The sequence below is a fragment of the Fusarium venenatum genome (assembly GCF_020744135.1).
Source record: "Fusarium venenatum strain MPI-CAGE-CH-0201 chromosome Unknown EDB82scaffold_3, whole genome shotgun sequence".
NCBI lineage: Eukaryota > Fungi > Ascomycota > Sordariomycetes > Hypocreales > Nectriaceae > Fusarium > Fusarium venenatum.
Genome location: NW_027072131.1, coordinates 7,833,796 through 7,859,908, shown reverse-complemented (window position 1 = coordinate 7,859,908; position 26,113 = coordinate 7,833,796). Strand labels below are relative to the sequence as shown.

The 26,113-nt window shown below is 45.9% G+C and overlaps 9 protein-coding genes across 9 annotated transcripts; all 9 read right to left on the bottom strand.

Moving 5' to 3' along the window:
• Nucleotide 1: 1 nt before the first annotated feature.
• EDB82DRAFT_510547 (uncharacterized protein) lies at nt 2-2,255 on the bottom strand. Its single transcript, XM_025729350.2, has 2 exons — nt 1,705-2,255; nt 2-1,657 (listed from the first exon to the last, which is right to left on the bottom strand). The coding sequence occupies exons 1-2, from the start codon at nt 1,927-1,929 to the stop codon at nt 200-202; spliced, it is 1,683 nt and encodes a 560-aa protein (XP_025583626.1). The 5' UTR covers nt 1,930-2,255; the 3' UTR covers nt 2-199.
• On the bottom strand, nt 2,242-3,365 carry EDB82DRAFT_510544 (F-box domain-containing protein). Its single transcript, XM_065608854.1, has 2 exons — nt 2,697-3,365; nt 2,242-2,638 (listed from the first exon to the last, which is right to left on the bottom strand). Exons 1-2 carry the CDS (start codon nt 3,208-3,210, stop codon nt 2,472-2,474), a joined length of 681 nt encoding a protein of 226 aa, XP_065464320.1. The 5' UTR covers nt 3,211-3,365; the 3' UTR covers nt 2,242-2,471.
• Nucleotides 3,366-5,560: 2,195 nt separating this feature from the next.
• On the bottom strand, nt 5,561-8,129 carry EDB82DRAFT_466299 (ClpP/crotonase-like domain-containing protein). Its single transcript, XM_025729356.2, has 4 exons — nt 7,693-8,129; nt 7,159-7,633; nt 6,392-6,685; nt 5,561-6,324 (listed from the first exon to the last, which is right to left on the bottom strand). Exons 1-4 carry the CDS (start codon nt 8,019-8,021, stop codon nt 5,623-5,625), a joined length of 1,800 nt encoding a protein of 599 aa, XP_025583631.2. The 5' UTR covers nt 8,022-8,129; the 3' UTR covers nt 5,561-5,622.
• A 382-nt stretch (nt 8,130-8,511) lies between these two features.
• On the bottom strand, nt 8,512-12,055 carry EDB82DRAFT_539928 (cytochrome P450). Its single transcript, XM_065609322.1, has 6 exons — nt 11,915-12,055; nt 11,739-11,857; nt 11,655-11,690; nt 9,541-11,604; nt 9,289-9,485; nt 8,512-9,235 (listed from the first exon to the last, which is right to left on the bottom strand). Exons 1-6 carry the CDS (start codon nt 12,027-12,029, stop codon nt 8,569-8,571), a joined length of 3,198 nt encoding a protein of 1,065 aa, XP_065464319.1. The 5' UTR covers nt 12,030-12,055; the 3' UTR covers nt 8,512-8,568.
• A 193-nt stretch (nt 12,056-12,248) lies between these two features.
• On the bottom strand, nt 12,249-14,901 carry EDB82DRAFT_510540 (fungal-specific transcription factor domain-containing protein). The gene is made up of 7 exons (XM_065608853.1): nt 14,715-14,901; nt 14,232-14,668; nt 13,875-14,179; nt 13,747-13,827; nt 13,108-13,682; nt 12,879-13,061; nt 12,249-12,830 (listed from the first exon to the last, which is right to left on the bottom strand). The coding sequence occupies exons 1-7, from the start codon at nt 14,873-14,875 to the stop codon at nt 12,452-12,454; spliced, it is 2,121 nt and encodes a 706-aa protein (XP_065464318.1). The 5' UTR covers nt 14,876-14,901; the 3' UTR covers nt 12,249-12,451.
• Nucleotides 14,902-16,314: 1,413 nt separating this feature from the next.
• EDB82DRAFT_466292 (uncharacterized protein) lies at nt 16,315-17,388 on the bottom strand (the record flags this gene model as incomplete). Its single annotated transcript, XM_065607901.1, has 2 exons — nt 17,270-17,388; nt 16,315-17,242 (listed from the first exon to the last, which is right to left on the bottom strand). The coding sequence occupies exon 2, from the start codon at nt 17,236-17,238 to the stop codon at nt 16,315-16,317; it is 924 nt and encodes a 307-aa protein (XP_065464317.1). The 5' UTR covers nt 17,239-17,242; nt 17,270-17,388.
• A 295-nt stretch (nt 17,389-17,683) lies between these two features.
• EDB82DRAFT_510537 (uncharacterized protein) lies at nt 17,684-19,435 on the bottom strand. The gene has a single exon (XM_025729361.2). It carries the CDS (start codon nt 19,411-19,413, stop codon nt 17,932-17,934), a length of 1,482 nt encoding a protein of 493 aa, XP_025583636.2. The 5' UTR covers nt 19,414-19,435; the 3' UTR covers nt 17,684-17,931.
• A 387-nt stretch (nt 19,436-19,822) lies between these two features.
• On the bottom strand, nt 19,823-22,444 carry EDB82DRAFT_466285 (uncharacterized protein; the record flags this gene model as incomplete). Its single annotated transcript, XM_025729362.2, has 1 exon — nt 19,823-22,444. The coding sequence occupies one exon, from the start codon at nt 22,442-22,444 to the stop codon at nt 19,823-19,825; it is 2,622 nt and encodes an 873-aa protein (XP_025583637.2).
• Nucleotides 22,445-23,306: 862 nt separating this feature from the next.
• EDB82DRAFT_281347 (general substrate transporter) lies at nt 23,307-26,004 on the bottom strand. The gene is made up of 9 exons (XM_025729363.2): nt 25,552-26,004; nt 25,283-25,505; nt 25,176-25,238; nt 25,053-25,130; nt 24,583-25,009; nt 24,240-24,534; nt 24,097-24,193; nt 23,898-24,048; nt 23,307-23,854 (listed from the first exon to the last, which is right to left on the bottom strand). Exons 1-9 carry the CDS (start codon nt 25,754-25,756, stop codon nt 23,708-23,710), a joined length of 1,686 nt encoding a protein of 561 aa, XP_025583638.1. The 5' UTR covers nt 25,757-26,004; the 3' UTR covers nt 23,307-23,707.
• Nucleotides 26,005-26,113: the final 109 nt, after the last annotated feature.

Here is a 26,113-nt window from a genome sequence, read left to right as displayed (position 1 = left end):
ACCGGCAGTCTAGTCATAGTAGCAGCCGGCCATCTATAAGAAAGTGCCTCACCGGACAAAATATGCAAATCAATTATACCTTGAGTTACCCCTTGACTGAATACATGCTATAATCTAGATCTATTCAAAACTCGTTTGTTATTTACAATACTATTGTTTTAATGTGTTATATAAATACTAGGTCAACCGCACACAACCCTTATCCCTTCAAGTCGCCCTTTCCATCTCTGAACACTTCGTCCCACCAAGGCTTCTTTACTTCCTCATGATCCCACTTAGACTTGCAAACGTCCGTAAACTCATGCTTCGTAAACGTAGTGTTCCCATTGCTCCCGACAACAAACGTCTGAGGCTTCTTCTGAGGCTTGCTCGCTCTTGAATCCCAGTAAACTAAACTCTCTCCATCAACCACAATATCAAGCAAGGACCTCGCCTTCGTCTCTTTGAGTTGCGTCTCTACAAGTTCTCGTAGATACGGAAAGTACCAAATTCGGTCCCACCAGGTGTATCTCCGCTTCTTGGCTCCATCCTTGTGGGCGTTGTGGTGTACTACCACAGGAATAGCCTCGGAGAAAAAGTCGGCGTAGAGAGGCATTTCTCCCCAGTCTTCAACAATGTCCAGCTCGCGGACAGAGATTTTACTTAGAGGGTTGCCGGACTCTTTGATATCTTCTGGGACACTGTCGAGTCTGGGTAGAATATTAAGGGTCTTGGACTTTTCGGCGATTCCAGCTGCGTCGTTGAGAGCGATGATTTCACCGTCTTGCTCTTCAAAGACGGTAGGAATAAATAGTTGCTGAGTGTAGTCGAGGCCAACGTGATACTCAAATTCTTCGTGCAGATACTCAATGTCCTTGTCTTTAGTGATAGACTTGTGTGAACGCAATGATCTTCTCCAAAGTTCCTGCTCAGCAAAGATCTCTGCAAAAACACCCTGGTCGCTGTAAAGATCCTTGCCATTGACAAGTCCTCTCTGCATTCGTTCGTAAACCCGACGGAAATATTTCCTCATATCACCAACTGGGCCTATCATGCTACCACTGTTGAGGTACTTGGGTCTGTTGTCGTGAAAGTCGTTTGGGTTTCGGTCTGTGTTGGGACCATAGAGATCTTTGCGAACGGGACTGTCTGGGAGTTGATCGCAGTGGAGAACGGACCCTGATGATGGGGGAGGGAAACACTTCTTTTGTGCTGACACGATGATGGTTTGCTTCATGGTGACTTTGCCACGTCCTTTGTATTGAGCGGCGAGTCGACGATTGGCTTGGGCGTTTGCTTCGTGGTAACGTTTGATCAGAACGTCTGGGGGAAGTTGGAACCAGACATCATATGAATCAGACAAAATGACAAGATCGTTCTCTTCCAATCTGTTCTCGTCGGGGGTCTTGGGATCGACGACGTCGTCTAGATACTCCAGCATGCCCGTGATCTTGGCCAGATGGGAACCGCCTTTCCATCCTTTCGAAGGGTCGTAGGTTTTACTCCAGTTGACAATAACGGGACATGGGTAGCCAAGGGCTACGGAACTGGTAATGACTTTGCAAAGTTCATGGTCTGGATTGTTTGCGGGAAGAACGATGGCTATTCGACGGTCTTGGGTAACGAGGTGATCGACTGATTCAGTTTCCGCTGATGAGTCCTTGAGATATGCCCGGCCCTGAGATGTCAGTATGTGCAATTTGAAAGGAATACAGATGTTCTCACCTTTGTTGAAGTCAACGCCAAAAACCCAGGAAGGATTAAAAATGCAGCAGTGAGAATTATTACTGTGCGGAGAGGCAGCCGAAGGAGTCTCTTGGCAAAAGACCCCCAACAGGGTACAGAACCGGATCCGGCGGGCTTTAAAGTCTCAGGGTCCGAGTCAGGACTGCGAGTCTCTAGTCTGCTGTAACTATGCCATTGAGGCATCATGTTGCGTAGAGTGTCCATGATGACGACGAGTAATACAGAATGATGTCTCAACTTCTGTTGATGCGGTAGAGCATCTTTATACACCCATTACTCCAGACCCTCTGCTCCTGATTTTCTCCTCCTAAATTGCTTCTTCTTGGCCGTAATCCTTCGCTTGACCTTTTGACTTGGCCTCTACCAGTGACCACCGTTAGGACCTGACTTGGCTCAGCCCGGCCACTTGGCATACGCATCATTGTCACTGCTGTAACTACTCAGCGTCTGCAATATCAACGGTCTAGTCTTGGCAGCTGTAGATCATTACTCGAGTAGAGCAGAGCCAAGGAAATAGTCAGGAGATTATATGGTACACCCTCCCGAGAGTCCGACCCAATAGAAAAGAGTCTGTGCCATAATCCGTCTTGGCTGCCGAGTGAACCGGCCTATATTTAGTGTGGTTGTAATGTTTCCAGTAGGTGACGAGTCTTGGGGAATTTAACCATGTAGTGACAGTCGCCGGGTGGGGTACAGTCTTACTATTGTAACTATATCTCTCGCTGGGTGCACAGTCAACCTCATACTCATACAACTCTTGCATTGGGCCTTCGTTTTGCGTCTGGCGTATATGCTTCGTTGTCGACACTGCATGTTCCCCATCTCCTCCACCAACGATACCCATACGATGCCCCCTTTGTGTATGTCCAGTGATTGTTTGGTCTCTTGCGTTCCCTTACTCTTCCGTGTGTACCTATGATTTGTCAGTATAGCCACACAAATATGAGGCGCAGATGAGGCTGTGTACATACATCGTCCCTTGTTCTTTTTATTTCTGGTTGTGAATTGTTTACATTGGCTGCAGTATCGCCTCTCGCCCATCCAGCCGCGTAATCTGATGAAGAGAGGACACGAAATACACATGCAGTGCTTTTTGCAAAAAGGTACTTGGCATGTAGGATGGTCTGGAGGATAGAACTCGCATTTGAAGCAGGCGCGGGCTGGGGTAGCGTGTCGTTTGACACGGTGCGCATGTCTGTTGTAGTGTACATCATTGCCACGTACGCCCTTACAATAAGAGCGGTGGTAGATATCTGATTTTTCCAGAGGACAGCTCTGAGGTACATCAGGTGTAGTACCAAGCTGATCAACCCATTCTAGATGCGGTTTGGATTTGATCAGCGGTGTAATGAAGGCCCGGAAGTCGTGGTTTGTTAAAGACAAGCAAACAAGGTCGTTTCGGGTACAGTGATTCAAGATCTCTAATTGGATCTCTGGAGGGAAATTGCGAAAGTATGTGAAGGGGGTAGATTGTGTTGATGACATGGTGGGGGGTGAGACAGAAATGGTAAGCGAGATGGATGAGCTTGGCGGCAACAAGCAAGACACGCGACAGTTGTGAATGATGATACAGGTTGATAGCGAATAAGACAAGACAAGATATTCAAGATGGGTTATTTGCTGCCATTTTAAACGCGACGATATCACTGTCAGATCGAACTAGTTTCAGGCAACATCCCATGGATCTGGGATATCACGTCACGTGGATCCTTTCGCTTAGACAGTTGTGGATATTCTGCCTAATTTACTGGGATTTGACTCCATACAATCCAGGCATCTCTTATCTTATCTTTATTATCTACACAGAACCCAATGCAGGGTAATTAACTATCTTTATTTCCATGCACGTCGTTAAATAGTTGTGTATTCAATTCTACTTTTACCACCTATTTTACAGATATTCAGTACTTTCTACTTCCTCTGAAGTGATTAGGTAATAAACAGTGACACTTTGTGCTCTTTAGCTGAGTATTTATCTCGTAGAGAGGATGTACAGCGTATTTATGTACAGGTTTCATCCGACAATCAAACATGTTGAACATAATTGATTAACAGGAAACCGCTGAATCTGCCAACGTTAAAAAAAATATATCTATGTGGAATCAGCATAGGATGTTTTTATTTATTGTATGAGTGCTTCAGCATCAGCGTAAAAATTGCTGTTTAAGTACATACTTGCGCGTATAAGGAGATTGTGCTTCCCGTGCCACAAGCGGAGAGACATTAGCTATATAACAAGACGAAAACGCAAAGAGACATCTTATACACACCTACTATAAATCACAATCTCCGCCAGCAAAAATGTGCAAAATGGTCCACAAACAGGTAATACATCGATATCGCGACAACCTTCTCGATCAACATTTCTGTGAAGAAACCTGTGAAAATGCCAGCGGGGTGTTTGAAGGTTGCAGAAATATGCGAGAGCAATTGAGAGTGCAAAGAACTACCTGCGGAGTAAGATATAACAGGAGATTGAGAAGGAGAAGACAAAGGTGGAATGCTTGTTGTGAAAAAGACATTGAGTCTTTGACGTCGAAACTGTTACTCATGTCACTTAACAGCATAGAATATATATCATTTATCGCCTGAGTACTTCAGCATCAGTGTAAAAACTGCTGTTTGTGCAAATGCTTCCTTGTATAAATACCTAGATCGTCCCTCCCACGTCAAATCCAGAAAAACACAAACTAAACAACAGAGCGACAAAGCAAAGACACATCTTATACACAACTTCCTACTATAGCCTACTATTCCCACCGTCAAATATGTGCATTGAGTTCTACAGGAACGTGTTGTGCCGAGACTGTGGCAGACTTGTTAGTCAAACCATCACCCCGCAAATCTGCGCAGCGGCTCAAGGGGTTCTTGGAGCCTGCAGAGCTCTGGAGACAATAGACACACAAACAGAAACTATCTGCCCAAGCTGTGAGGACAGGAGGAGGAGAAGAAGAAGAAGAAGAAGAAGAAGAAGACACAGGAGGTAGAAATGAACGATGGGGTACTTGAGGAGATAGGGGTAATACCTGCTGTGAATGGCTATCTTGAGCCTAGAGCAGTATAAATAGAGCAAGTCATTCAATAAACAATATTAACAGAGGTCATCCCATCTTTGGTTACTGACTCACGATCTCGGAAGATAAGTAAGCTAACAATCAAAGCTACTGAATAACTGCTATAAATTGAACGACAATCAAGTCCTTAATGTTGAAAAAACCATCAACGTTACTTAAGCCCAGCACGTGTTTGAGTGCATCTTGCATGTATAAATAGACTGTCCTTCCCATTTCAAAATTAGAAAACATCAGCTAAACAACAGACCAACTAACAAAAGAGGATCCAAAACACACTAACTAAAAACTGCGATCTGTACTAAAAACAAGATGTGCAGAAGGTATATTGATAGGATATGGTGCTCAGACTGCGGCAACCTTCTTGATCAAAAGTTCGAATACGAATACTGCAAGAAATCTCAAGGAGGGGTCTCATGCAAAGATACGAAAGACTATAGTAAGAAAATATATACTCTCTGCGGCTTGTGTCGTGAGAGAAGAAGAAGGAGAAGACAAAGGAGGTAGAATTGGAGATGGGTTACTTAACAAGACATAGTTAGGATGCCTGCTATGGGATGTATCTTGAGGTTAGAGGATTAGCATAATTAACATAAGTTGTCAAATAAACGACATCAACTGAAGTTATCTCATGTTTGTCCTGACTCGCGACCTTTAAAATGATGTGAGTCTACGGTAGTATTTTGGAAGTGTAATTGTAGTTAGTAAAGCTATGCAACTTAACGTCATTAACAGTAATAGTATAGCTCTAGATATTTCAAAAGGTTTTAGTTATCTGTAAGTACCTAAGCTTAGCAACTTTTCTTTTACCAGTTATTAGCTATACTCAATACACGCTATGATACCATCCTAGAGCAGCACCCTTATACTGAAAACAATTGTGAACCGAGTCCCAACCAGCCTCAAGGCGTCCAATCTCAAGGTTACTAACTCTTGTCTCTTCCACCTTTAACATACTTGCATCATCATCTGGCAGCAGACCACACTCTCGAAGCGCTGTCTCTGGTGCTATTGTGCGTCGATTGTTCTTAAACACATACCGGGCCACTGAAGAGGCATAAATGCATTTCAAAGGCTCTGGGTCTTCCTTACACCGCTTTCCGACTGTAACCTTCTTCGTAGGCTGCATGACGTATTCATCTGGACGAAAGACCCCCGGCTTGACGAAATGCGTGACCACATATAACCACTTCTCATCCCAGGTGAGAACCCGTGTCCAGAGCTCGTATTTTGCATATGGCTTGATCTCTTTGCGCCACGTACATGTTGTTCCCCCAAGAATCATGGTGAAGTGAGTTGGGCCAGGAAATGGATTGAAGGCTTTGCTGAAGAGAACGAGACTGAAGTTCCCACGAGACATGTCCATGTCGGTAAAGTACGTCGAGTTCGATTTGTGAAGATTGTAATCGCATTCGAGGGCTGGGGACCTCGTTGCGCTGATAGCTGGGAGGAACAAGCATCGAGGGGAAAGATGTTTATCTGGGGCAGAGTCCGTGAGCCTACGAGCAAAGGCACGGAGGAAACGTATCTAATGGTAATGTTAGTTATTGAAAGTTCTATCAAGGTGGAGGTTCACAAATTGCCCATCAACTTACAAACCACATTAAATGAAGACTCTTAAAGTTCGTCAAGGCAAGTAATGCTGCCAGCGTCTTCCAGTTCAGAAACAACCCCATTATACTTGTTGGACTTTCTGAAGTCGACTCCATATTTTCCCGGACAGTACAGGCAATCAACGAAGTTTTAGTCGTGGTTGTGATGAGAGTCTCGTGATGAGGAAAGTCAACTTTTGACACCACCGAACTATATATAATCACCACATACGCCGCTCTATCTGATGAATAAAACGTCTCAATAGTTGTTGAGAATTTTGTTGAGATTTGTGACACCTGGTTTACTGTCTGTTACGAGAGAACTGGAACACTTTCGAGATCCACATATTACCGAGGCGGCCAGGATTTATCACATGCCTCACAAAGCCGATTGATACAGACATCCTGATCCTATTCTCCTGCGTGTGAGCCGTCGCTCTTTCTACCTCTTTCGGCTTTAATATTGCATCGTATTTCATTAAGCTACGAACCCTGCTACAACTGTTCTCGTCCGAGTAACCCACTACATACACGATATGATACTTGGAGTCTCTTGGCCATTGATACAGAAGCAATTAACCGAGTAGACATGTGCTGTTACTACCAAACTATGAGTTACCCTCTCTTGGTTATTAACAACCTCAGAGTTTTGCATCTGGATGAGTATCGTTTCCGAACTTCCACCATGGCCAGAACGGTACAGATGCTTGATCAAATGCCCCACTAAACTCTGGCTTCGTCTTTTTTATGACGCTCTTAATGCCAGCTACATTGTCTTTCGACCCGACAACAGATATAAAGGCTTTTGAATCCAACACGTGCATTTCTTCTGGAGTGTTAGGGCCATATAACAGCATATCCCTCATCAGTTTGGTGCTCGTTAGCGAAGTGTTGTCCGCAATCTCTGTCGCTAGCTCCAAGGCGTATGCCACTGTCTCTTGTGGAGTTGGGAGAAGCTTTGAGAACATGGACTTGACCAGAGGGTCAGAAGCCAAGTATGTTGCCCCAGTAGTAGATATATGAGTCGCATTCGCCAGACCGATCAGTCGAGGAAGAAAGAAGGCACTGCAAGACTCAAGGGTAAGACCCAGGCGGGCAAAAGGTAAGGCGAGTTTTGCTCCAGACCATGCTACGCGGATAGCGGCGGGGAGGGTAATAGTCATTCCAAAACCTGCTGCAGGTCCGTTGACGGCGACAATGGTGGGTTTAGTGCAGTTGGTCATGGCGAGGGCGACCCGACCACCCCTGAGATCGTGTCAGTATATGTTTATTCATATGGCACAGTTCGTCAATTTAGTACATACTGGTCCCTGTATCTGGAGATAGACCCTTCGCTCTCCTTATGAGCCATCAGCGGAGCAAATCCCACCTGTAGATCGGCGCCAGCACAGAATGCGTTGCCTATGCCTGTCAGAACAATCGCACGAACTCGATCATCTTGATCAATAATTCGATAAATTGATTCGAGTTCTTCAAGGAGGTTCGCAGTGACAGCATTGTGCTTCTCTGGACGATTGAAAGCTACAATAAGGACTTTTGTAGCTGTAGGACAAGTGGCTGGTACATGGGACACGGAGATGTCCTTGAATGGCAGTGCGGAATACGAAGCTGGTGCAGCAAAAGTTGAAGACATTGTCAAAGTTAAGTTTCCAGTGTTGCGTCTAATGCGGTCTTAGTGAAATTGAAAGTTGGATTGTTTCTTGATATAGAATCTGGGGGAATTGTTACTGATATAAACATACACAATGGGTGAGCATAAGATCATTCCTCAGTTAACACTGGCGAATGAACTCCATATTGGCAATGAGCCCCACTTGTTGCCGATGCCGAGGCGGGCCATCAATCCCTTGTTTAGTACGAAACCGACCGAGGCTGTCTGCTGTGGAGGGTGTTATCATTTATTTGCATGCTGTAGTCAAGAAAGATCCCGTTGTTGTTGATGCACCGAGCTTATGCGTCGGTATCGGGGTGTCTCCAGTCTGTTGCAAATTCTACTGTACGCAAACAGGCCCTTGTAAGAGGGCAAACAAAGGTCGCATATGTTGCGCCGACATCACTTGTATCTTAGACAACTTGCACGAGCCTATCAACCTACACATTGACGAAAAGAATGACATGTTATACTGATAATATAATGTAGAAAGACTCTGTTATGCACGATCTATAATGCTTGTACACCTCTAGTCAAACACATCCATTGCATACCTCACGTTCCTTTGATCATCGAACCACTTCTCTGCCTCATCTAGTGTCATCTTACCCCCACGTCTCGTTTCCATCTCAATCTTGACTTTGATCATAACTTCTCTTACCGAATCAGCCATTGCCCTTGAGCCACACACGTAGACCTTGGCACCTTTCTCCCAAAGATCAATAAAGGCTTCCTTGTCTAGCCAGATCCGATCTTGGACATATCTGCACCCCTCTTCATGACGACTGTACGCTCGTCGGATGTCTACCACACCACACTTCTGCCAGTTGTCGAACTCATCGTGGTAAAGGTCGTCTTGGTCAGGAGAACGACAACCGAAGAAAAGCAGAGCTGGCGCGAGACTGCGACCTGATTCGTACATCATGGCTCGGTGCTGTATGAAGCCCCTGAACGGCGCAAGTCCTGATCCAGCGGCAATGCAAATCATGGGTGTACTTTCGGGGCTTGAGGGAAAGCTGAAAGCAGCAGGCGATGGGCGGATGGCCACCTGGAGCGTGTCACCTTCAACTAGAGAGTCAAGGTAAGAGGTTGCGACGCCGTTATATGCGCCTTGGCCTGAAAAGGCGGGCCCCTTGAGGACTGAAAATGTAATTGTGGCACGAGATTGATTGCATAAAGGAGACGATGAGATGGAGCTAAGAACGAGAGGTCAGTAAACTGTGAAGCAGCGTGGCAGTAGAAGTCTCACTATTGGCGAATGCGCATAGATGGCAGCATTTGTAAGAAGTCCTTGATAGACAATTCGGCAGAGGGATACCGCTCTAGTATATCTAGGACTGATACGCGCTTATTGCTGACTTCCTCTACATAAAGATCTCCAGAAAGGGACGTGAGGGCAGCTTTAGACTTTGCATCTGATGTGGCTTCAGCAATAACAAGAAGGTTCTGCAAAATCGAGTTAGTTCTAGATCATGTTTATGCAATCCCTTTGATGTCTTACCCTCTTTGTGGCTGGATGCGAAAGCTCAACGTAGGAACTCAAAACATCCAGCGCTGATACAGATGTATCAGTCGGGAGTGTAGTCGGCGTACTGCTTGAAATCTCCAAATGAGCATCTATTGGGAGCCTGAACCTCCTCAGTGCCCGACGAACAACTTCTTGGGGATTGACGGGTAGAACAGCAAGGTAATCCCCTACTGCGTATCGAGTGCCTTCGCATAATTGTACCTCCATGTGTTTCTTCCTGGATCGTACTTCGGCTTCGCTGGTTAAGGTCCTAGTTGAGATCACTGTAGCCTCTTGGACATCTTGACGGAGGGTAAGGCTCCTAAAGTTACTGCTTTTAACTCTCAGCCCTTTGTGTGCTGACTTGGCTTTACTTTCAGGCTTGTAATGACTTTCGAGAGCAGGCCATAGCATGTTATCCTCCCATATCTCAAAATCACTAGAGAACGCATTCTGGGAGACGTCGCTAACACCCATGTCGACCAGTCGGGTAGCACCAAGCTTCTCAAGAGTATCGTTCACAAGCTTGGGAATGCGGTGGAAAGTCTGCACCCAATCCTTGTGGCCACATCCAAAAACAGCATACGAAACATCGTTCAGTGGCTTGCCCTCTTGCTTGGTGTTCTCAAGCCAAGAAAGAAAATGACCCGCATTGTCGGGAGGTTCACCTTCGTATGATGCGGTGATGATAATAACAGCCTGGTCGGTAGGTAGATTCTCCTTTGCAGTGTCGAGACAGTCAATCTTGGTGACGTGGAATCCATGTTCGGCGGCATCGGTCGCAACCCTCTGGGCCAGAGACTCGCATGTACCACTATTAGATCCGTACAAGACCGTTATAGGGACGCCGTCTTCAGATTCGGCAGTCTCTCTACTGGTCCCGTTCCCGTCTATCTTTTCTGAAACAGAAAGACCAGCCAACCGGTGCTCAAGGGTGGTCGGCGTAAGGTTGTCCCTCAAGATCGCCCTCATGTACATTTCTTTGGGCTTGATAGTCAACGTCTGCTTGAAATCAAGATTGTACTTGGGATCAAGAACAAAGTTAAAGTTCTGCAGAAGCATCACCATTACCAGTAAAGCTTCCTGCCACGCGAAAGGTCTTCCGATGCAGGCTCGCATACCATTCCCAAAAGGTTTCCAGCAGTTAGGAAATCCCTTGTTCAATCTGGTAAAGTTCTCATCGAACATGCGTTCTGGCTTGAACTCGTCCGCATCGTCACCAAAGACCGCGGGATCAAGTTGTGACTTTGCGAGAAGGTTGACAATAGTTTCGCCAGCCTTGACCGGATACTTGTTTGCAAGGAGGGTATCTTCGAAAGCTTCGACGGTGAAGAGAGGGATGGTTGCATTGAGACGAAGGGTTTCTCTCAAAACACCATTCAGATATGGCAGTTTAGAAAGAGACTCAACCTGTATAGGTCCTTTACCGACAACTTGGTCAACCTCGTTCTGGGCAAGCTGGTAGGCATTTGGATGTTTAAGGAGCTGATAGAAGGCGAAAGACAAGAGCCCTGACGTAGTTTCGTGCCCTGCAATAAGAAAGGTGATCAGATTATCCATAATACTCTCGTCAGTCATCTTCTTGCCGGTTTTTGTGTCGACACCCTCAAGCATAGCCGTCAAGAGATCTTTCCGCGTGCCTCCATCTGCCTTTCGAGCTTCAAGAACCTCTTTGGCAGTACTTCTCATAGTCTCAATATCGTTTTGATATTTACGATTACGATCGCGGTAGACAATTCCAGGTAAAGGCAATCGTCTAGGTTTCTCTCCAGCTTCGGTCAGAAAGTCACCCATTGCTTCGATAAATGGATGGAGGACTGGAGAATAGTAGCTGTTAAACCTATAGCCCATGGAACATAAAGCCAGTGTATCCAATGTCAGACGAGTAAAGTCATCAGTTACCATGATGGGCGAGTCAGGCCCGTATCGCGCCCACTTGAGAGCAAGTTGAGAGGCAATATCGTGCATCTCGTCAAACATGCGCTGGATCGATAATGGTCCGAAGGCGGGCATCAACACTCTGTGGGCGATGCCCCAATTCTCCTCCCCGAGCTTGGCCTGAATTTCGATTTAGCGTATGTTTAGCTACTGTCACTGAGGATACCTACAGTAAAAAGCCCATCATGAACTCCTTCTCGGATTTCCTTTCCCATCATTAGCGAATGCAGCTTTGCGAGTACGGCATATCTTACAGTTAAAGCTGAATTGACACACTTCTTGAACCGCTTCTCATTGCAAGTCTCGTTGACCAATTCTTGTGTAGAGACGATCACGACAGTTCGGCCTGGAAATCTCAATCGATAGATTTCGCCTTGTGATGAGTTGTCAGTTGATAATGGTAGTCTTTCAATCAAGAGGTAATGCTAACCATGCTGTTCAGCGAGCGACACCATAGACCCTAGTGGGAATTCAGGATTGATAGATGTAATGTTACCCAGCAAGGGTAAGCCGGAAGGGGTAGGAATCTCGGTTGATTCCGCCATATTGTCGCAATTCTTAGTAGCAGTAGACTCACCTACTGCGAGATTCACTGCGTCAAAGCATATTTCTATGAAAATGGGTTTACGCAAGCAATCGTTCGTGCCCCACAAAGTACCGAGCTCGGCTCACCATAAACGCATTGACCAGTGCATTTTCAACGTTGCGGAGTCTCTAGTTTTGTTGAGCGTCGGACTTCGGGAGTATAAATTGCCATGTCGTCACAGCAGACCAGGACCAGATAAGGATTTCGGGCGACGGTCCTGAATTTGGCGCAAGTCCCGGGGCCGGTATCGCCGAAAGGTTTGCTTGGTCTCAGACCACCGAGGCTTAGAGTATTGAGCTGGAAGTGTTACCTCATTGGACTGGGATAGATAAATTTTTATTATATGCGTCTATCTTCATCCTGGATTCTACTGTCATGTATCTAGGAGGAATATCCTGAGAAATCATCGGGAATGATATTGGCGAACGGCGCCCACAGAGATGATAAGACCCCTGCCGATGTCAAATCATAGCCCGCGGAATCATCAAGCCATTGTGCAGTCTCAATTCCTTGTCTTTCCGGCGAAATAGTCGAATCTCGTAGACCAACCTCAGCTTCTTGCCGTGTTTTCTCGATCATGGCTCTGGCGCGATCGAATAGCTTGTATGCTGCGTCAGCAGAGACATAAGTCTTTCGCATCTCATCTAGAGCTAATAGGCATAGTGCCAAGTTGTGCTTTGCCAGTTGGGTAGATGATGATGACTTTGACGTTGCCATTTCAAGCAGATGTACTTGGACTGGAGGAATAATGGCAAGGACACTGATAGACCGTCAGTGGGATACTCTCTAAGAACGTGGAAGTACGTACCTGATGCTTTGAGAAAACTTGATTAGACCCTCCGCCATCATACAATTGACGGCATGGGTCGCGTGAGAAGCTGCCGTCCGAAGCTTGTTGTTCACAAGCGTCTTCCAAGCATCATGTTCCTCTACTGGAACTCCATCGGGTGACTCATGGAGAAATGGACGGTAAAGAGCTATGATGGCCGCTCTTCGACTTGTTAGTCTGTGACTTGTTGTGATGATTAGAATCTTACTGAGTCTGGAGCCGTAATTGATACAAATGGGATAACAAAACTGGACTCTGGTCTCTGTTTCCATCTGGATACCAATTAGCATGAATCTCGTTCTCATATCTCTCAATGACGGCTCTAGAGGGTCTTGTTCCCCTTATGGCATAGTTGTTTGACAATATCTCTCCCATGACCCTCGTTACGCCAATTAGTTTCAACCACATCCCTAGCAATGTGCCAAGCTGTTCAGGTAAGTAGTGTTCGAACTCCGGGGAAGAGCCAGGACTTGTATCATATGATCCAAGCATGGGAGTGGAGCAATGATCAAGCGATATTCGCATTGGCCGACCTTGACCCATCGATAGCCAAACCTCACGGTAGTAGATGCACCACCATACACGGCGCCACAAAGGTGGAATGCCGTCTCGCGCTGGGGATGTTAACATATGGAGGCCGATGGTATGAGACAGGCTAATGGCGATTCCATTCCAGTGCCAAGGACCCATGCGATCTTCAGCATTAGCGTAGAAGTGTCCCATAAGAAACACGGATTGAATGAGTGTAATTTTGTTCTTCTCATAATCCGCGTCGTACAAAGCCTGTGCAGTCTGTTAGAGAAGTCTGTCGCAGCGAAACTAAGAGGCATATTGATCTTTTGTGCACCTTTGCTCGTTGGAAAGCGGTTCGCTTGAAAGCTAGTTGGGAGTCGTAAAAGTTTGCCGAAAATAGATCGTTGTCAACAAACTATGCCTGTTACCATGTGTACACATCACTATGATGCAAAGACCTACGCTTGCGGCGCACATAAATATGTTCCATAGGAGCAACAAGCTGACATTGCCTTTACTGTAATTGTTGAAAAAGTCTTGAGAATCCAAGACTGGTTCAAAAGGATGCGAATGATGGAAATAGGCTCGAAGAAGAGCTTCTCTTAGCGATTGAGGTGGTAAAGAAAAGCAACCTTTGAAACGAAGGTATTCTACTTCTTCCGGTAGAAGATAGTCTAATGGAGGCAATGTAACAAAAGTATGATTGCTGTTAATTTGTCTCTGGGGTCTGCAGATGTCTATAACGAAGGCCGGACCTCTTTTATCACCTGTTTCCTGTTAGACTTGATGGTTGTAGTGACTTATGGATAGGTTGCGTACCTGGGTAAAACGGCACCCGACTGTCGCTACTTTCACGCTGTTCAAGTGTTTCAGCCCATGCTGATGTGGCATTAGCAACAGGTGTTGAAGCCCTTGAACTAACGATTTCGGTCTGTCTACATTCATCAAGATCTGTGTCTGGAACTACATCATTTTCGTGATCATTTGTGCTGTTGCCAACGAAAATGACTTCTCGGGAAACTGCAGCAGAGGAAGAATTCTGAGCCGATTGGGGTTGTCCTAGAGGAGTGTGTCTGTCACTGTCAGATAGCGAGGCCCACTGACGAGGCTCGTGGTCTCCTGCTGCAGCGTGGTTGACCTGGCTAAGGTTCCCGCTATGTGAAACGAGGGGTGTGGGCGACGAGGGGCTCTGTTCTAATGGTAATGGGCTGTCTGGTGTTCCCACATCAGATGAGCGGGACAGAATATCCCCGTTTCTATCCTCGTTAGCAATTTAGAACCCTCGGGAAGATGTGGACTTACCGTCGCCGCTTACGGGTCTGGATTTCGCAAGGGACGTTGTCAACGATGCAATTAGCGCAAGGTGGTCCAGACAAAGTCACGGTACACCTGACTTTGCGAGCTTTACATGCCATACAGGCTACATGAGCCCGTCTGTAGGATTTGCCATTGCTTGGTGGCATTGTTCGTATCGCAGTGGAGGATTCTGTCAAGCTTGAATGGAGACCGTGGGGGGAAAGTAGCTAGGTAATTGGCATGACAGGCAGTTAGCCTCGGTAGATATTCTTGTATCCAGCATAGTCATTATACGAGTACATAATGGCAAGTAAGAGCATCAGACCCATTAAAACGTACATGCCAAGCACAGTAGGGTAGACGGATATTGTATCCCAACAAAACAAATTCGCTTCATAATTGCAACATCTCTTGGAAAGACTCTTATATTTTATCATGAGGTGGAACTAAATACGCAAGACAGAAGTGATGCCCCTGACTTTTGTTAAGAGTCGCACTATAAATCTCAAAGGGGTTGAAGAAGCTGTTGATCTTTCTGCGTCTCCGCTGGTTTGCGTGATTAATCAATATCATCACATGGAGTTCAGGTACCCATTGAATTAGCCGATCTTTAGCCAGTGGAAATCTGACCATATAGATTGTTAGATTCATAATTCCAAGGCTAGCAATGTCGCAGGTGAGATCGTACTCCAGGTCGCCAACCAAGTTAGAAACCAGTAAGGCAAATACACCCTACTTTAGCTCTCAAGATGTATCATAATGCTGAGCAATGTGGAAATGCGCTGTGAACAGCAGCGTTACGACCTCGCTGTCTCATCTAGGGGATGTCATCTAATGTCTGTGAAGTGCAGGGGCGTCTGTCACGGCAACATGTACCCCGTGGTATCTGATTCACCCACTGTTGAAAGCAAATAGGATTATCATCCTCGTGGCAATTTGAAGTTTATATACTTGAACACCAACAACTAACAAACTGTATCACTCAAATATCTTCAAACATTCAATGCTTCATGAAGTCTAGGAGCTGAATAACTGTCTGTTGAAATCGACTATAAATTAACCATTAATCTACTCCAAACTCAAACCCAAACTCATACATCAAACACATACATTAACTAAAGCATACAACGATCAAAACATTCCACTAAATAACCACAAATTATAAACTACTATCTATCAAACAGCCATCAAAATGTGCGTCAAGGTCGAGGACAAGAAGCAGTGCCGGGTTTGCGAGAAGACAATTGGACCAGTCACACATATCGAACGACCCTGCGACAAGGCTCTGAAGGATGATGGAGTCCTCGGAGACTGTGGTAACATTGACACGATTGAAGCCATTAGCTTCATTGAGGAGTGCAAGGATTGTGAGGAAAAGCGAAAGAAGGCTCAGGAGTATAAGTAGAGGACATGGAGTTTCTACATACGAGTGAGCAAAGATTGGAAGTTAGATAACTCGAAATGCTAGTATACTGAATACAATTTTATACAGGCTGTACCAAGTATTCATTACAAGAATGAAAGCACCGTGAGCGTCGTATTAGAACTGGCTAGTTAAGTATCGTACATTAGGATGTGACTTGAGGTCTTAGCTTCCCTTCCTTCATTACCACCAGCGTACACCAACCTCCCAACCTTTTGCTTCCGCCCTTTTCAAATCAGGTTTGAACGCTAAGCTTCCTGCTTCCCGATAGTGAGCAAACTGTACTGCCACCTTATGTAACCTCCATCGGTTACGAATGCCCGGAGTCCTCTTGCAGAGGCAATCCAGCATATAAGCACGCCAGTCAATGGTGGGACCCATCGGAACAGCTTTGCCTCTTAGAACCGTATCCGGCCACTCGCTATCAATCCAATCGGCTGGTGTGAAGGGAAGCATCCATCCAAAGTTCTGCATTGCTTGCAAAAAGAGATCTTGTCGGATGCTCACTATCGCGTGATAGAATGATCGATTGACTTGGACTAGGGAAAGCAGGATTTTGGCTGCGGTAATAGCCGATGGAGCTTCGAATATCCTACGGCTGGCTTTGGGCTGGTGGATTTCGGGTAGGTTAGCTTTGAGCTCAGATTCGATATCGGCGAGCGGCACATCGATAACATATTGAAGGATATAACCGAATAACTCGGGGATATCAAATACCTTATGCCCAGATCCCAAAGCCGGGCCCATGGTGACCACAAGCTGGAGCTCTTTTGGTGCAGGCAGACACGTCGGCCTCGTTAGTAACCATCCTAAATCGTGCGATGTTTCTGCATATGCATCATAATTGAAGAGGGTTTGACATCTCTTTTCAATCTCGTAGTAACAGACACCGTCTATTTGGCCCGTACGTGACCATTTGGCATTGTCGTGGTCGAAAATGGCCCCCCATAGTTGTTTTGCGGTTATGTCGTTATGCCGACATATGAATGCCAGACAAACTGGATGGATTAAGAGATTATCCTCTCCAGCGATTAATTCTTCATCCCACCCATCGACATAAGCATTACGAAAGTCATCGACATCGCGGACGGCGGCGTATATTAGCATACGGCTTACATGTGAACACGGGTAACGTTACCAAGGAGGAGACACAAACGTCTCAGGAGCCTCAGGTGTTATACAGACGCATTGTTCCCAAACAGCACCATCTCGTTCCGAAATGGTAACCTCTGCGGGAACCGACTCGTCGATTGTTGGATCCGCGATGGAGTTGCAGTCCCAGTTATCAAGCGCATTTTGCAATGGCCCCGAGCTGTCACAAATCAAGATCAAGATCACAGTTAAGTTATAAAGAAATTACCAGAAACAACAGTAAGTCTCTTGAGGAAGCTGTTGATGGGGCCGCGCTGAGCGCATGGCAAAGTGTGAAGTTGGATGTTACAGATGAGGGGATCAACGTGAATAAGAATTGATGAAAGAGCTCAACGAGACGCGTCGAAGGCCAACCTAGTATAATAAAGGGAGCGATGAAGACCAGATATGATAGCAGGAACCAACAGTATCACCATACACTTCCATAAAATTGGTCGAGGTAGTAATGATGGAAGTGGGTGTGCTGTAGTGTGTATTGAGGAAACTAGCAAGGCCTGTAGGCGAACAAATCAATATGGCCTCCCTCTCCTTTGTCTTAATGCAAAAGACTTGGCCTTGCTTGGCATGCTGAACAAACATCAATGATATATCATCGCCACTTTATAGGTAGGAGCTCAGGCTTGCCTCAGGCACACATTCTATATTTAATCAGAAGTCAGCGTCAAAGGCGTTCTCACGTCCCGATTTACACCTCGCCTCTAGTCCCCCATCCTTTTCAGCCAACCAACACCTGACCCAATATCTATCCTCCCAAAGACCTTCTCCAAAAGGCCAATCATCAGTCCATTCACCCTGACGGAACTCGACATTAACCAACCTTTCGCCAACCTTGGCCTTTCTTAGACCTTGAAATAAGCCAAGACCTTCTTCTACGTCTAAAACTGAATCTGATGCATGTTTCATCTTATCTCCATAGCCAGTATTGTTCATTAGTAGCCCTTCCTCCAGCAAGTTTAAGTTAACAACCAGCCTTGTCAATTTGGGTAAAGTCTCAGCAAGAATGTTCAACTCATCTTGCGGCAAGGTCCCATTTCTTCGTTCAAGATCAATGGTGGCACTGGTCAAACCAGGTGCCCATTTTCCCAGACTGCGGAGCTGATCCTCAGACAATATTGGTCTGGGTTTGAATCCTCTCTCATGGTTTGTCCACTCTAGATGTTGTAGCGAGGCTCCATGATGCTTCAAAACAGAGTCAAATATATCCTCTTGGACTGTTTCACTTTCTTTCCAGGTGAACTTCTTCAATGTTTGAGGTAGTGCCAAGATGAAATTGCGTGCTGGAGGGGGCGGCGAAGAAGACCATTTGTTCTTGGGTAATGGTTCAGGAGCAGCTTCCCACTCGGCAAGATATGTTCGCCAATTTAACCACCGGCCCTGGATAGAGAGATTTTCGAGACTTGTCAATGCTGGGGGAAGGTCAACGAGTAAACCGTTTCCTTCCGGCTTAATACCTCCATACTCGATTGATAAAGTGTGCACTTTAGAGAAGTCCATAGCTTCCAGCCAGAGCTGCATGTTTTCCATTGATAACCTCTCAATCGTTGTATGTCGTTGATCATACCATCGTCGTGCCATTCTGAGACCTTGCCATGGAGGATAATGTGCCAAACCAACGGCATGTTTATATTCGCTGGACAGCTGATCCCACTTCCATCGGCTGTGATAAAACATGTCTGTTGCCCACCTCATAACAGAGTTTGTGGAATTTGACACAGGCCATGAGCCATCGTCATTGGCCCAATGGGGTATTCCTGACCGTATGTCTTCCCACTCAGTTGTATGAAATTCGTAGTTATATATGGATAGTATTTCTGGCGCTGAGAGATATCGATCGCTCCCGTCCGACCTGAAAGGTAGATTATAACCATCTGGAAACTCTGTGCAACTTGCCCCTATCATTCTCAGATCGAGCTCAGTTATATTGCTGCATGATTTCATAGCATCGTGTACAGCTTTCCATGTACCGAATGGCCTTTGGGATGGTACTCTTGCGCGAATAATCGAAGGGCAAGGATCTTTATCTGTCCATGGTGGTGCCGCCTCGGGCCATGCGCTCCCGAATGCGAAAAGAGAGGCCAACACGAGGGGTAGAAAAATAGTGGAATATGATCTGGCTGCGAGGTGTGACATTTCTCATCAGATTTGATCTTGTTGGAGGAGTGAGATTGTGGATTTTTGAAGGATTTATAATGTCGCTGATGACGTGTTGGCTGATGACACCGTATTCTCATCTGACAGCGGTTGTTTCACTAGCTAGCTGTCAGTGGTAATAAGCTGCTACAGGGGTTATCGCTGACTGCCCAGCTGCCTAGTCACCATTATAGTGGGCTGTTCAGGGTGCATTTGGCGCTAAGCCCTGCCGCAGAGAACTTAGCCTAACCAACAACCATGCCTGCAAATTACTTTCAATGCTCCAGGCAGTAAACAGACAACGAGGACAGAATGGCTCGGCTGAAAATAAGTAAGTGATTATATGTGGTATTAAATAGGTAATGATAATCAAACAAACACCTCTGTAAATGACAGGCCCAAAAATAGGTTAGTTTCTTGACACAATGTACTTTAGCCAAGACTCTAAATGGACAATGACATAAGCGGCTCCAGGCTCGTTAACAGACGTTGGATCCTCAAAAACACTTCTCATGTCCTCTCCAACGTGGCGAAGTTTATTTGCCACGCCCTGCATCTCTTCCAAAACATCTGTTGCCTCCTGGCCCTGATATCTAATGCTGGCCAGCATATGTAAGAACATTGCTAGTGCTGCGTTGTACTCGGTCATACTATATACTTCCCCGAAGCAGGCTATACGAAAGAAGTGCGATATGGCGGTCGATCCTGGCAGGACAAGGTAGGTATTGACAAGTGAAGTCAGTGAGACAGATGTTCGTGGCTTTGAAAGAGCTACAGCGAATTTGCCATGACACCCTTGGCTAGAAGACCGAGATTCTTGTGTAATCTCCCGCAACAACACATGGGCGTATTCAACCCCAAAATTAGTTCGCAAGCGCAAATCCTGTTCTATGAAATGACATAAAAGCCGTTTCCAAACCAAGTTCCGAATAGACTCTGGTTTAACAACATTCATCGATACCGCTAGCTGAACGAGAACGACGAACCCCTCAACCGGCTGCGACAAAACTGCCTTGAGATAGAATTTGTTTCCTAGGCATGCAAAGAAGGCCACCTGTTGCGGCGGAACCACATTATCGACTGTTGATGGAAGACTAGTGACGAGTTTTGGACTGGCGCTTTTGGGTATTTGGATCCCTGGAAGCTGGGAGAGTTCGTCTCTGCACCATTTGAGACACTTTGAATGTGCCAAGCTGGGGACATTCTCAATTCTGGTGCAGATGGTGGCAAGGAAGACAGACAGAACATTTCTATCGTGGAAGCGGCATCTGTATACCTCTGCGAGTTTCTGCCTCCACAGCCTTCGATTATGTTTGTCCTGGAGCGATACAAGTGGAAGTGCCGCAGCGATCTGATCGCTAATTGGAAGAGGATTGAGTCGCCTGTCAACCTTCGAGAAGAGGAATGCGCATCCATCGCAGCATGTAATTGGAAGAATGATATCAAGCTCTGGGTAATCTCCCAACGCCAAGGGATATTTCAGTTCGAGCCTTTCGTTCGGCAACGGAAGGTGTGGAGTTTTGTTGTCCTCTGGACTTGTTCGTAGTAGCAATGTTTGGATCGAATTGGGTTCTCGGCATACCGGACAGGTGGCGTATGCCCTTGACCGTGCAGCTTTTTCAAGCTTTCGGGTGCCCTTGAAGCCAGAGAGAAATGTTTCCTTGTTGATGTCGAACTTGTCTGGTTGAACAGATGCCGAAAGCTTCTTATTCCCTATCCCAGTCCTTATTCCACTAGCGGAGTACCAAAAGGTGTCAGCCGGGACGAGGCTTGGACCATTTGGCAAAGGGTTACCAAGTATCCCCATCGTTGACTGGACCTCTTGTAGACCTTTGGTGAGACGTCTGAATGCCGCTCGTTCCATCTCCACCTTGGCTTCGAAGTTGGCCCAATTTTTGCTGTTCTGAAGTCGGACTCTCGAGCGATTAAAGTCTACGAGGTTTGGTACATGCATTTGCATACATCTGGACCAACGAGGAGACGAGACAGATTTCAAACAAGACCAAATGTCTTTGTGGCGAGTATCTTGTATTTTCAGCTCTTGCTCAGCTGCCATCAGTAGAAATGTCATGACAATCTTCCCTCGGGAGTCGACATCATCTCTCTCTATGGTCAGGCATTTTCTTGTCGTTCTGCGAAGGCTCTCAATCCACAGCTTCACCAGGAATCCTTCTCCTCTCGTTTTGGCAACGACCATTATCGAATCCAGGGCTGAGCTGTTTGACACCAGTTGAAGTTTATCCTGGTCGCTCATGGAGTCGTTGTAGATGAACTTCATATCGAATACCTTGGCGTAAGGCAGGGACACTTCATCTTTGGAGAGTCGAACTGGCTCGGGAACTCGGACATTCAGCAGCTTATCGTAGGAGATCTGTGGAAAGTCTGCCCATCTGGTTCCACTAAACCACTTGAAGTAGGAACCTTTAGGAAGCACACTGGCGAAGCATCCTTTGGCTTGAACGACGAACAGCTCACCACTCCATATGTCGTGAAAAAGAACAGCACAGTGCGGCGATGGTGCACTGAGAGACATGCCAATTGAGAATTTGTTTCGAGAAGGAGGACGAGACCTGTTTCCAAAGACGATGATGACGGATGGTGTACCATGCAATCCCGCTCCCGTGATGTTATTCGTAAAGGTGTTAGCACGCTCCTCTTCAATTACACCATCCGTCATGAGGAACCAGATTTTGGCCTGTTCAAGGTATCTTCGACTAAGACAATGTTCGAAAATGGTGGATGGATTCGATCCAACGCTATGTTGAAGGTTCTCAATCAGATGTACGGGTACTGGGTCATGAGCTTGACGATCCCAAGGTAAGATGTAAGACTGGTGTGCAAGTTCCTTGGGTTCAAGCTTCGAGGCCATATATGATACTGTGTTCTTTTGTTCCTGGAAGACCCTCTCACAGGTACTAGAGACTTCCAAAGCGAAGACAAGTGGAAGACCCTGGATCTGCGTTGATGTATGGACAGGAATGGGTCGCGGTAATACGTCGTCCGACCAGCTTGTAAGGGCATGGCCTGCCATGGAAGAGCCTTGTGCGTGACTAGGGATGGATGCAGACGGCGCTTCAGTAGCGCCCTCGGGGCGGGCCATCGGGGCAGGACGACGGGAAGTGGTTAAATCGAAGGTTACAGCAGGATGTATGTAGTATTTATCGTCGCGGTTGTTAGAAAAAAGCATGGTGATGCTCCGTTACCAATAAAAGGTGACTGATCTCCGGGGATGTAGTGAAAGCCTTAATAGTAAATTTCTAATAATTCCGAGCCGTGTTCTTTACGAAATCGAGGAAGGGTGAAAACTTGTATCTTGCAGAAAGGTCTGCCGACTCTATTGGGGCCTGTCTCACAAGAGGGAGAGCAGAAATTGTTTCTACCGTAGCCTGCCTCCTTCGAGTTTCAGCTTGAGACAAACAATAGATCGAGAACCTCCCTTAACAATGTTGCCACCATGAATAGGAATGTGATGTAACTAAGAAGGATTATTAAGAAATTAGGTTGGTTAACCTTCGTGGCTAAATGTTTTAATCGGGTTTGTCTTACTCACAGTCTTCTTCAGATTGTTTTACATTATGTCCTTGATCAATTAAGATACATTCCTGGGATCCTTGATATAAATTAAGATACATTCCTGGGATCCTTGATATAAATTAAGGCCCATTGAGAGAGAAGGCTATTGGTCTGTAAACGATGAAATGGAATGCTATAGCTCCACATATTGTTTCTTTGCCTTGAACGGGAATGGTTGCTAGATCTACGTGGGGCTGGCATCTGCGCACAGCGGGATGACGATAGCCTTGGTATTAGGTATAGGGTAACTCGGCTGCGAAGATGCATGTAATTCACTGCACATGAACTGATCTTGTTAATTGATTAAATTAATTAATTCTGGCCTCTTCTAACATCTCTTCTGTCTTGATAATCCGTATTATTCCTCTCTAAGCTTTATCTAAATAGATGACTGTAATTCACGTATTATTTAGATTTATTCAATTAAATACCTTGTGCTCCCACACATTCAAAAGCTGCGGTTGGAAATAAGAACCCTACTTCTTATACAAACTCACCCACAGCCCAGGATTGGCTCAGGTTAAAGCAGTAACCACTCAGGATAGCAACGAAGGATGGAAAGAACTCAGGCTAATATTGGCTCTCAATACTAAGCTGGTCTTGAAAGGAAACATACTGCTTCAATATTTCCTATGAATAGTAGTCTGGAACAGCCTGTGACTATGATGAAGCATTGGCAGTATAATTAACATCCTCGGAGCTTATTGATCTCTAATAATCTTCAACCCTCCTTAACATCGTTGACATCCTCATGAGAATGAACTGGTCCCGAGCGGTAAATGAGATCATCGAGACCAATCTCTCTGTTGATCTCGGCCATTCTCTCGTTGTCAGCTTGAGCAGCTCCCTCGGATCCAAAGATGATGTCCTAAACAGTTAGCGTTGGTTGTTAAAGGAGTAGAAGTACATACCATCTCCTCGAGTGATAGACGCTTAGTCTCTGGGACAAAGAACCAGATGAATGCGGCACCAATCATAGTCAAGAGGCCGAATAAGATGTAGGTTCCGTATGTGATACCTTCCAACATATCAGGCGTGACTTGACCGACGATAAAGTTGTTCCTACAAACGTTAGATATGCCAGTGGTCTGTGGAGTTCGAGATACTTACATCCAGTTACTTGAAGCACCAAGTGCCACACCATAAGGTCGAGTACTGAGAGGCCAAATCTCGGCGATGATGATCCAAGCACAAGGACCCCAAGAGTCTAGAAGAGTCAGTGATGTACGATCAGAATAACAATCTCGACTTACATCCAAAGTGAACCACGAATAACCAAACCATACAGATGGCGCCCCAACCAGCAGCAGGGTGAGTATCGAATTGGTCAATATTCTTGGCGAGGATAACAGCAATGATGAGATGACAAAGACCCATACCGATGGCACCGACAGCCAATACAGGTTTACGACCGAGACGATCGATCCACAAGACAGCTGGTATAGTAGCGAAAAACATGACAATACCGACGACTCCAGTTGCTAGAAGACTGGTAGTGTTGCTGCTTAGACCGAGCTGCCCAAAGATCTGTGGGGCGTAGTAAAGGATCTTTTATTGTTAGCTTTGAATCATACAGTGAGTAATACGATGACATACAGCATTGATACCAGTCCATTGCTGGAAGAACATAGTAACTGTTGCGACAATGACACGCTTAAACATGGCCTTTGTCTTGAAGAGAGCAGCAATAGCGACAAATTGAAGCTTAATGGTGTTCATGGCAGTTTGTTCCTGAAGATGGGGGAACTTCTCTGCCAAACTCCTCTTCTCAAATAGGGACTGAGCCTTGATTTCAAGGAATTCTAGCTCAATAAGTTCATGGTCGGTAGGAAGGTCACGAAGGTTGGCCAAGACTTGACGAGCTTCTTCTTCTCTGTTATGGTGTGTAAGCCATCGAGGAGAGAAGGGCATCCACATTATTCCGGCGAAGAGAATGATAGCTGGCCCGAGTTGGAGGCAAATAGGAATGAGCCAAGCGGCGTCGGATTGACCCTCGCCGGTACCTCCGATGAAGTGAGTTCCACTGTTGATGTTAGCATGGCCAGAGGGTGGGCAGGGAAACTCACTAGTCGATCCAGAAACTAACCATGATACCAAAGGTAATGGCGAGTTGCTGAAGAGCTACAAGAGCACCACGAACCTCACTTTTGAATATTAGTCTAAGTCAAGAGCATCGGTGACAGACTTACGGAGGAGCGCATTCCGAGTTGTACAGAGGAACGATAGTTGACAAACTACCGACTCCCATACCCCTGTAGAAGTTAGCTAATGAATCAGGTAAGCTCGAATATCTTACGTGATAAAACGACCGGCCAGAATAGCATTGTGTCCAACTTCAATAGCAGTAACCTGGATGATCACACCAATAATGAAAACACTTGTGGCGATGAGGATACCGTATTTTCTGGAACACAACTCGGCGATAGCACCAGACATCAAAGTACCAAGCCAAGCACCAAGCTCAAGAATAGATGTAAGCCAACCCTTTTTGGTCTGATTCTTGACATAATCGCCCATATCTGCACAAGTCAGCTGATGAAATTCCTATGAGAATGGTAACCGTACGTCTCTCGAAAGATTTCATGACGAGAATACCCGAGAACATTCCCTGGTTGTAACCATAAAGAATACCTCCAATACAGGCAAACGCAGCAATTCGGAAAACCTTCCAGTTCTTTACCAGGGCTCTGGCACCACTGGCGCCCATAAGGGCCTGTCGTCGTTGAAGGGCAGCATCATAAGTGCCAACAGTAGTCGGTGCTCCACCCATCTTGGCGTCTTTGTAGGAGTCAATAAAGATATTGACAAACAAGTTCAGGTATCATACACAAAAACATCTTGGCAAGAAAAGAGCGGTGCATTTGTTATATATGTCAACCAGCCAAGACATGAAACGTCGTATTGTAACATTGTATTACCACGTCGGGCAAATGAATCTCGGCTAAATGAAGAGCCGTTAAATAACAGGCGAAACAAACTACGGACAATTTGGTAGTGAAACTTAGTAGGAGGCTTTCCCCCGCAGGTGGTTAAATCTTGAATTCAGCCTGAAAGAGGTTTAAGTGGTTGGTTCTGACCTTCTGAGCAACTCAGGCTAAACGAGACATGGGTTGACTCGGACGTAAGA

Bases quoted from the DNA above. Each gene is read 5' to 3' on its own strand.
- EDB82DRAFT_510537 (XM_025729361.2), bottom strand. From the start codon at position 19,413: ATGTCACACCTCGCAGCCAGATCATATTCCACTATTTTTCTACCCCTC.
- EDB82DRAFT_539928 (XM_065609322.1), bottom strand. From the start codon at position 12,029: ATGGCGGAATCAACCGAGATTCCTACCCCTTCCGGCTTACCCTTGCTG. The intron at 11,691-11,738 runs GTAAGATATGCC...ATGATGGGAAAG, and splicing joins GTGTCAATTCAGCTTTAACT to GAAATCCGAGAAGGAGTTCA. The intron at 9,486-9,540 runs GTAAGACATCAA...TCGATTTTGCAG, and splicing joins CGCATCCAGCCACAAAGAGG to AACCTTCTTGTTATTGCTGA.
- EDB82DRAFT_510547 (XM_025729350.2), bottom strand. From the start codon at position 1,929: ATGGACACTCTACGCAACATGATGCCTCAATGGCATAGTTACAGCAGA. The intron at 1,658-1,704 runs GTGAGAACATCT...CTGACATCTCAG, and splicing joins TGGCGTTGACTTCAACAAAG to GGCCGGGCATATCTCAAGGA.
- EDB82DRAFT_466299 (XM_025729356.2), bottom strand. From the start codon at position 8,021: ATGTCTTCAACTTTTGCTGCACCAGCTTCGTATTCCGCACTGCCATTC. The intron at 6,686-7,158 runs GTAGCTGGCATT...ACAGTAAACCAG, and splicing joins TTGTCGGGTCGAAAGACAAT to GTGTCACAAATCTCAACAAA. The intron at 6,325-6,391 runs GTAAGTTGATGG...CATTACCATTAG, and splicing joins GTCTTCATTTAATGTGGTTT to ATACGTTTCCTCCGTGCCTT.
- EDB82DRAFT_281347 (XM_025729363.2), bottom strand. From the start codon at position 25,756: ATGGGTGGAGCACCGACTACTGTTGGCACTTATGATGCTGCCCTTCAA. The intron at 25,239-25,282 runs GTAAGATATTCG...TAACTTCTACAG, and splicing joins CTGGCCGGTCGTTTTATCAC to GGGTATGGGAGTCGGTAGTT. The intron at 25,010-25,052 runs GTGAGTTTCCCT...TAACATCAACAG, and splicing joins GTTAGTTTCTGGATCGACTA to TGGAACTCACTTCATCGGAG.
- EDB82DRAFT_510540 (XM_065608853.1), bottom strand. From the start codon at position 14,875: ATGCCACCAAGCAATGGCAAATCCTACAGACGGGCTCATGTAGCCTGT. The intron at 14,669-14,714 runs GTAAGTCCACAT...TAACGAGGATAG, and splicing joins CAGACCCGTAAGCGGCGACG to AAACGGGGATATTCTGTCCC. The intron at 13,062-13,107 runs GTAAGATTCTAA...AACAAGTCGAAG, and splicing joins CAATTACGGCTCCAGACTCA to AGCGGCCATCATAGCTCTTT.
- EDB82DRAFT_510544 (XM_065608854.1), bottom strand. From the start codon at position 3,210: ATGTCATCAACACAATCTACCCCCTTCACATACTTTCGCAATTTCCCT. The intron at 2,639-2,696 runs GTATGTACACAG...GACAAATCATAG, and splicing joins TAAAAAGAACAAGGGACGAT to GTACACACGGAAGAGTAAGG.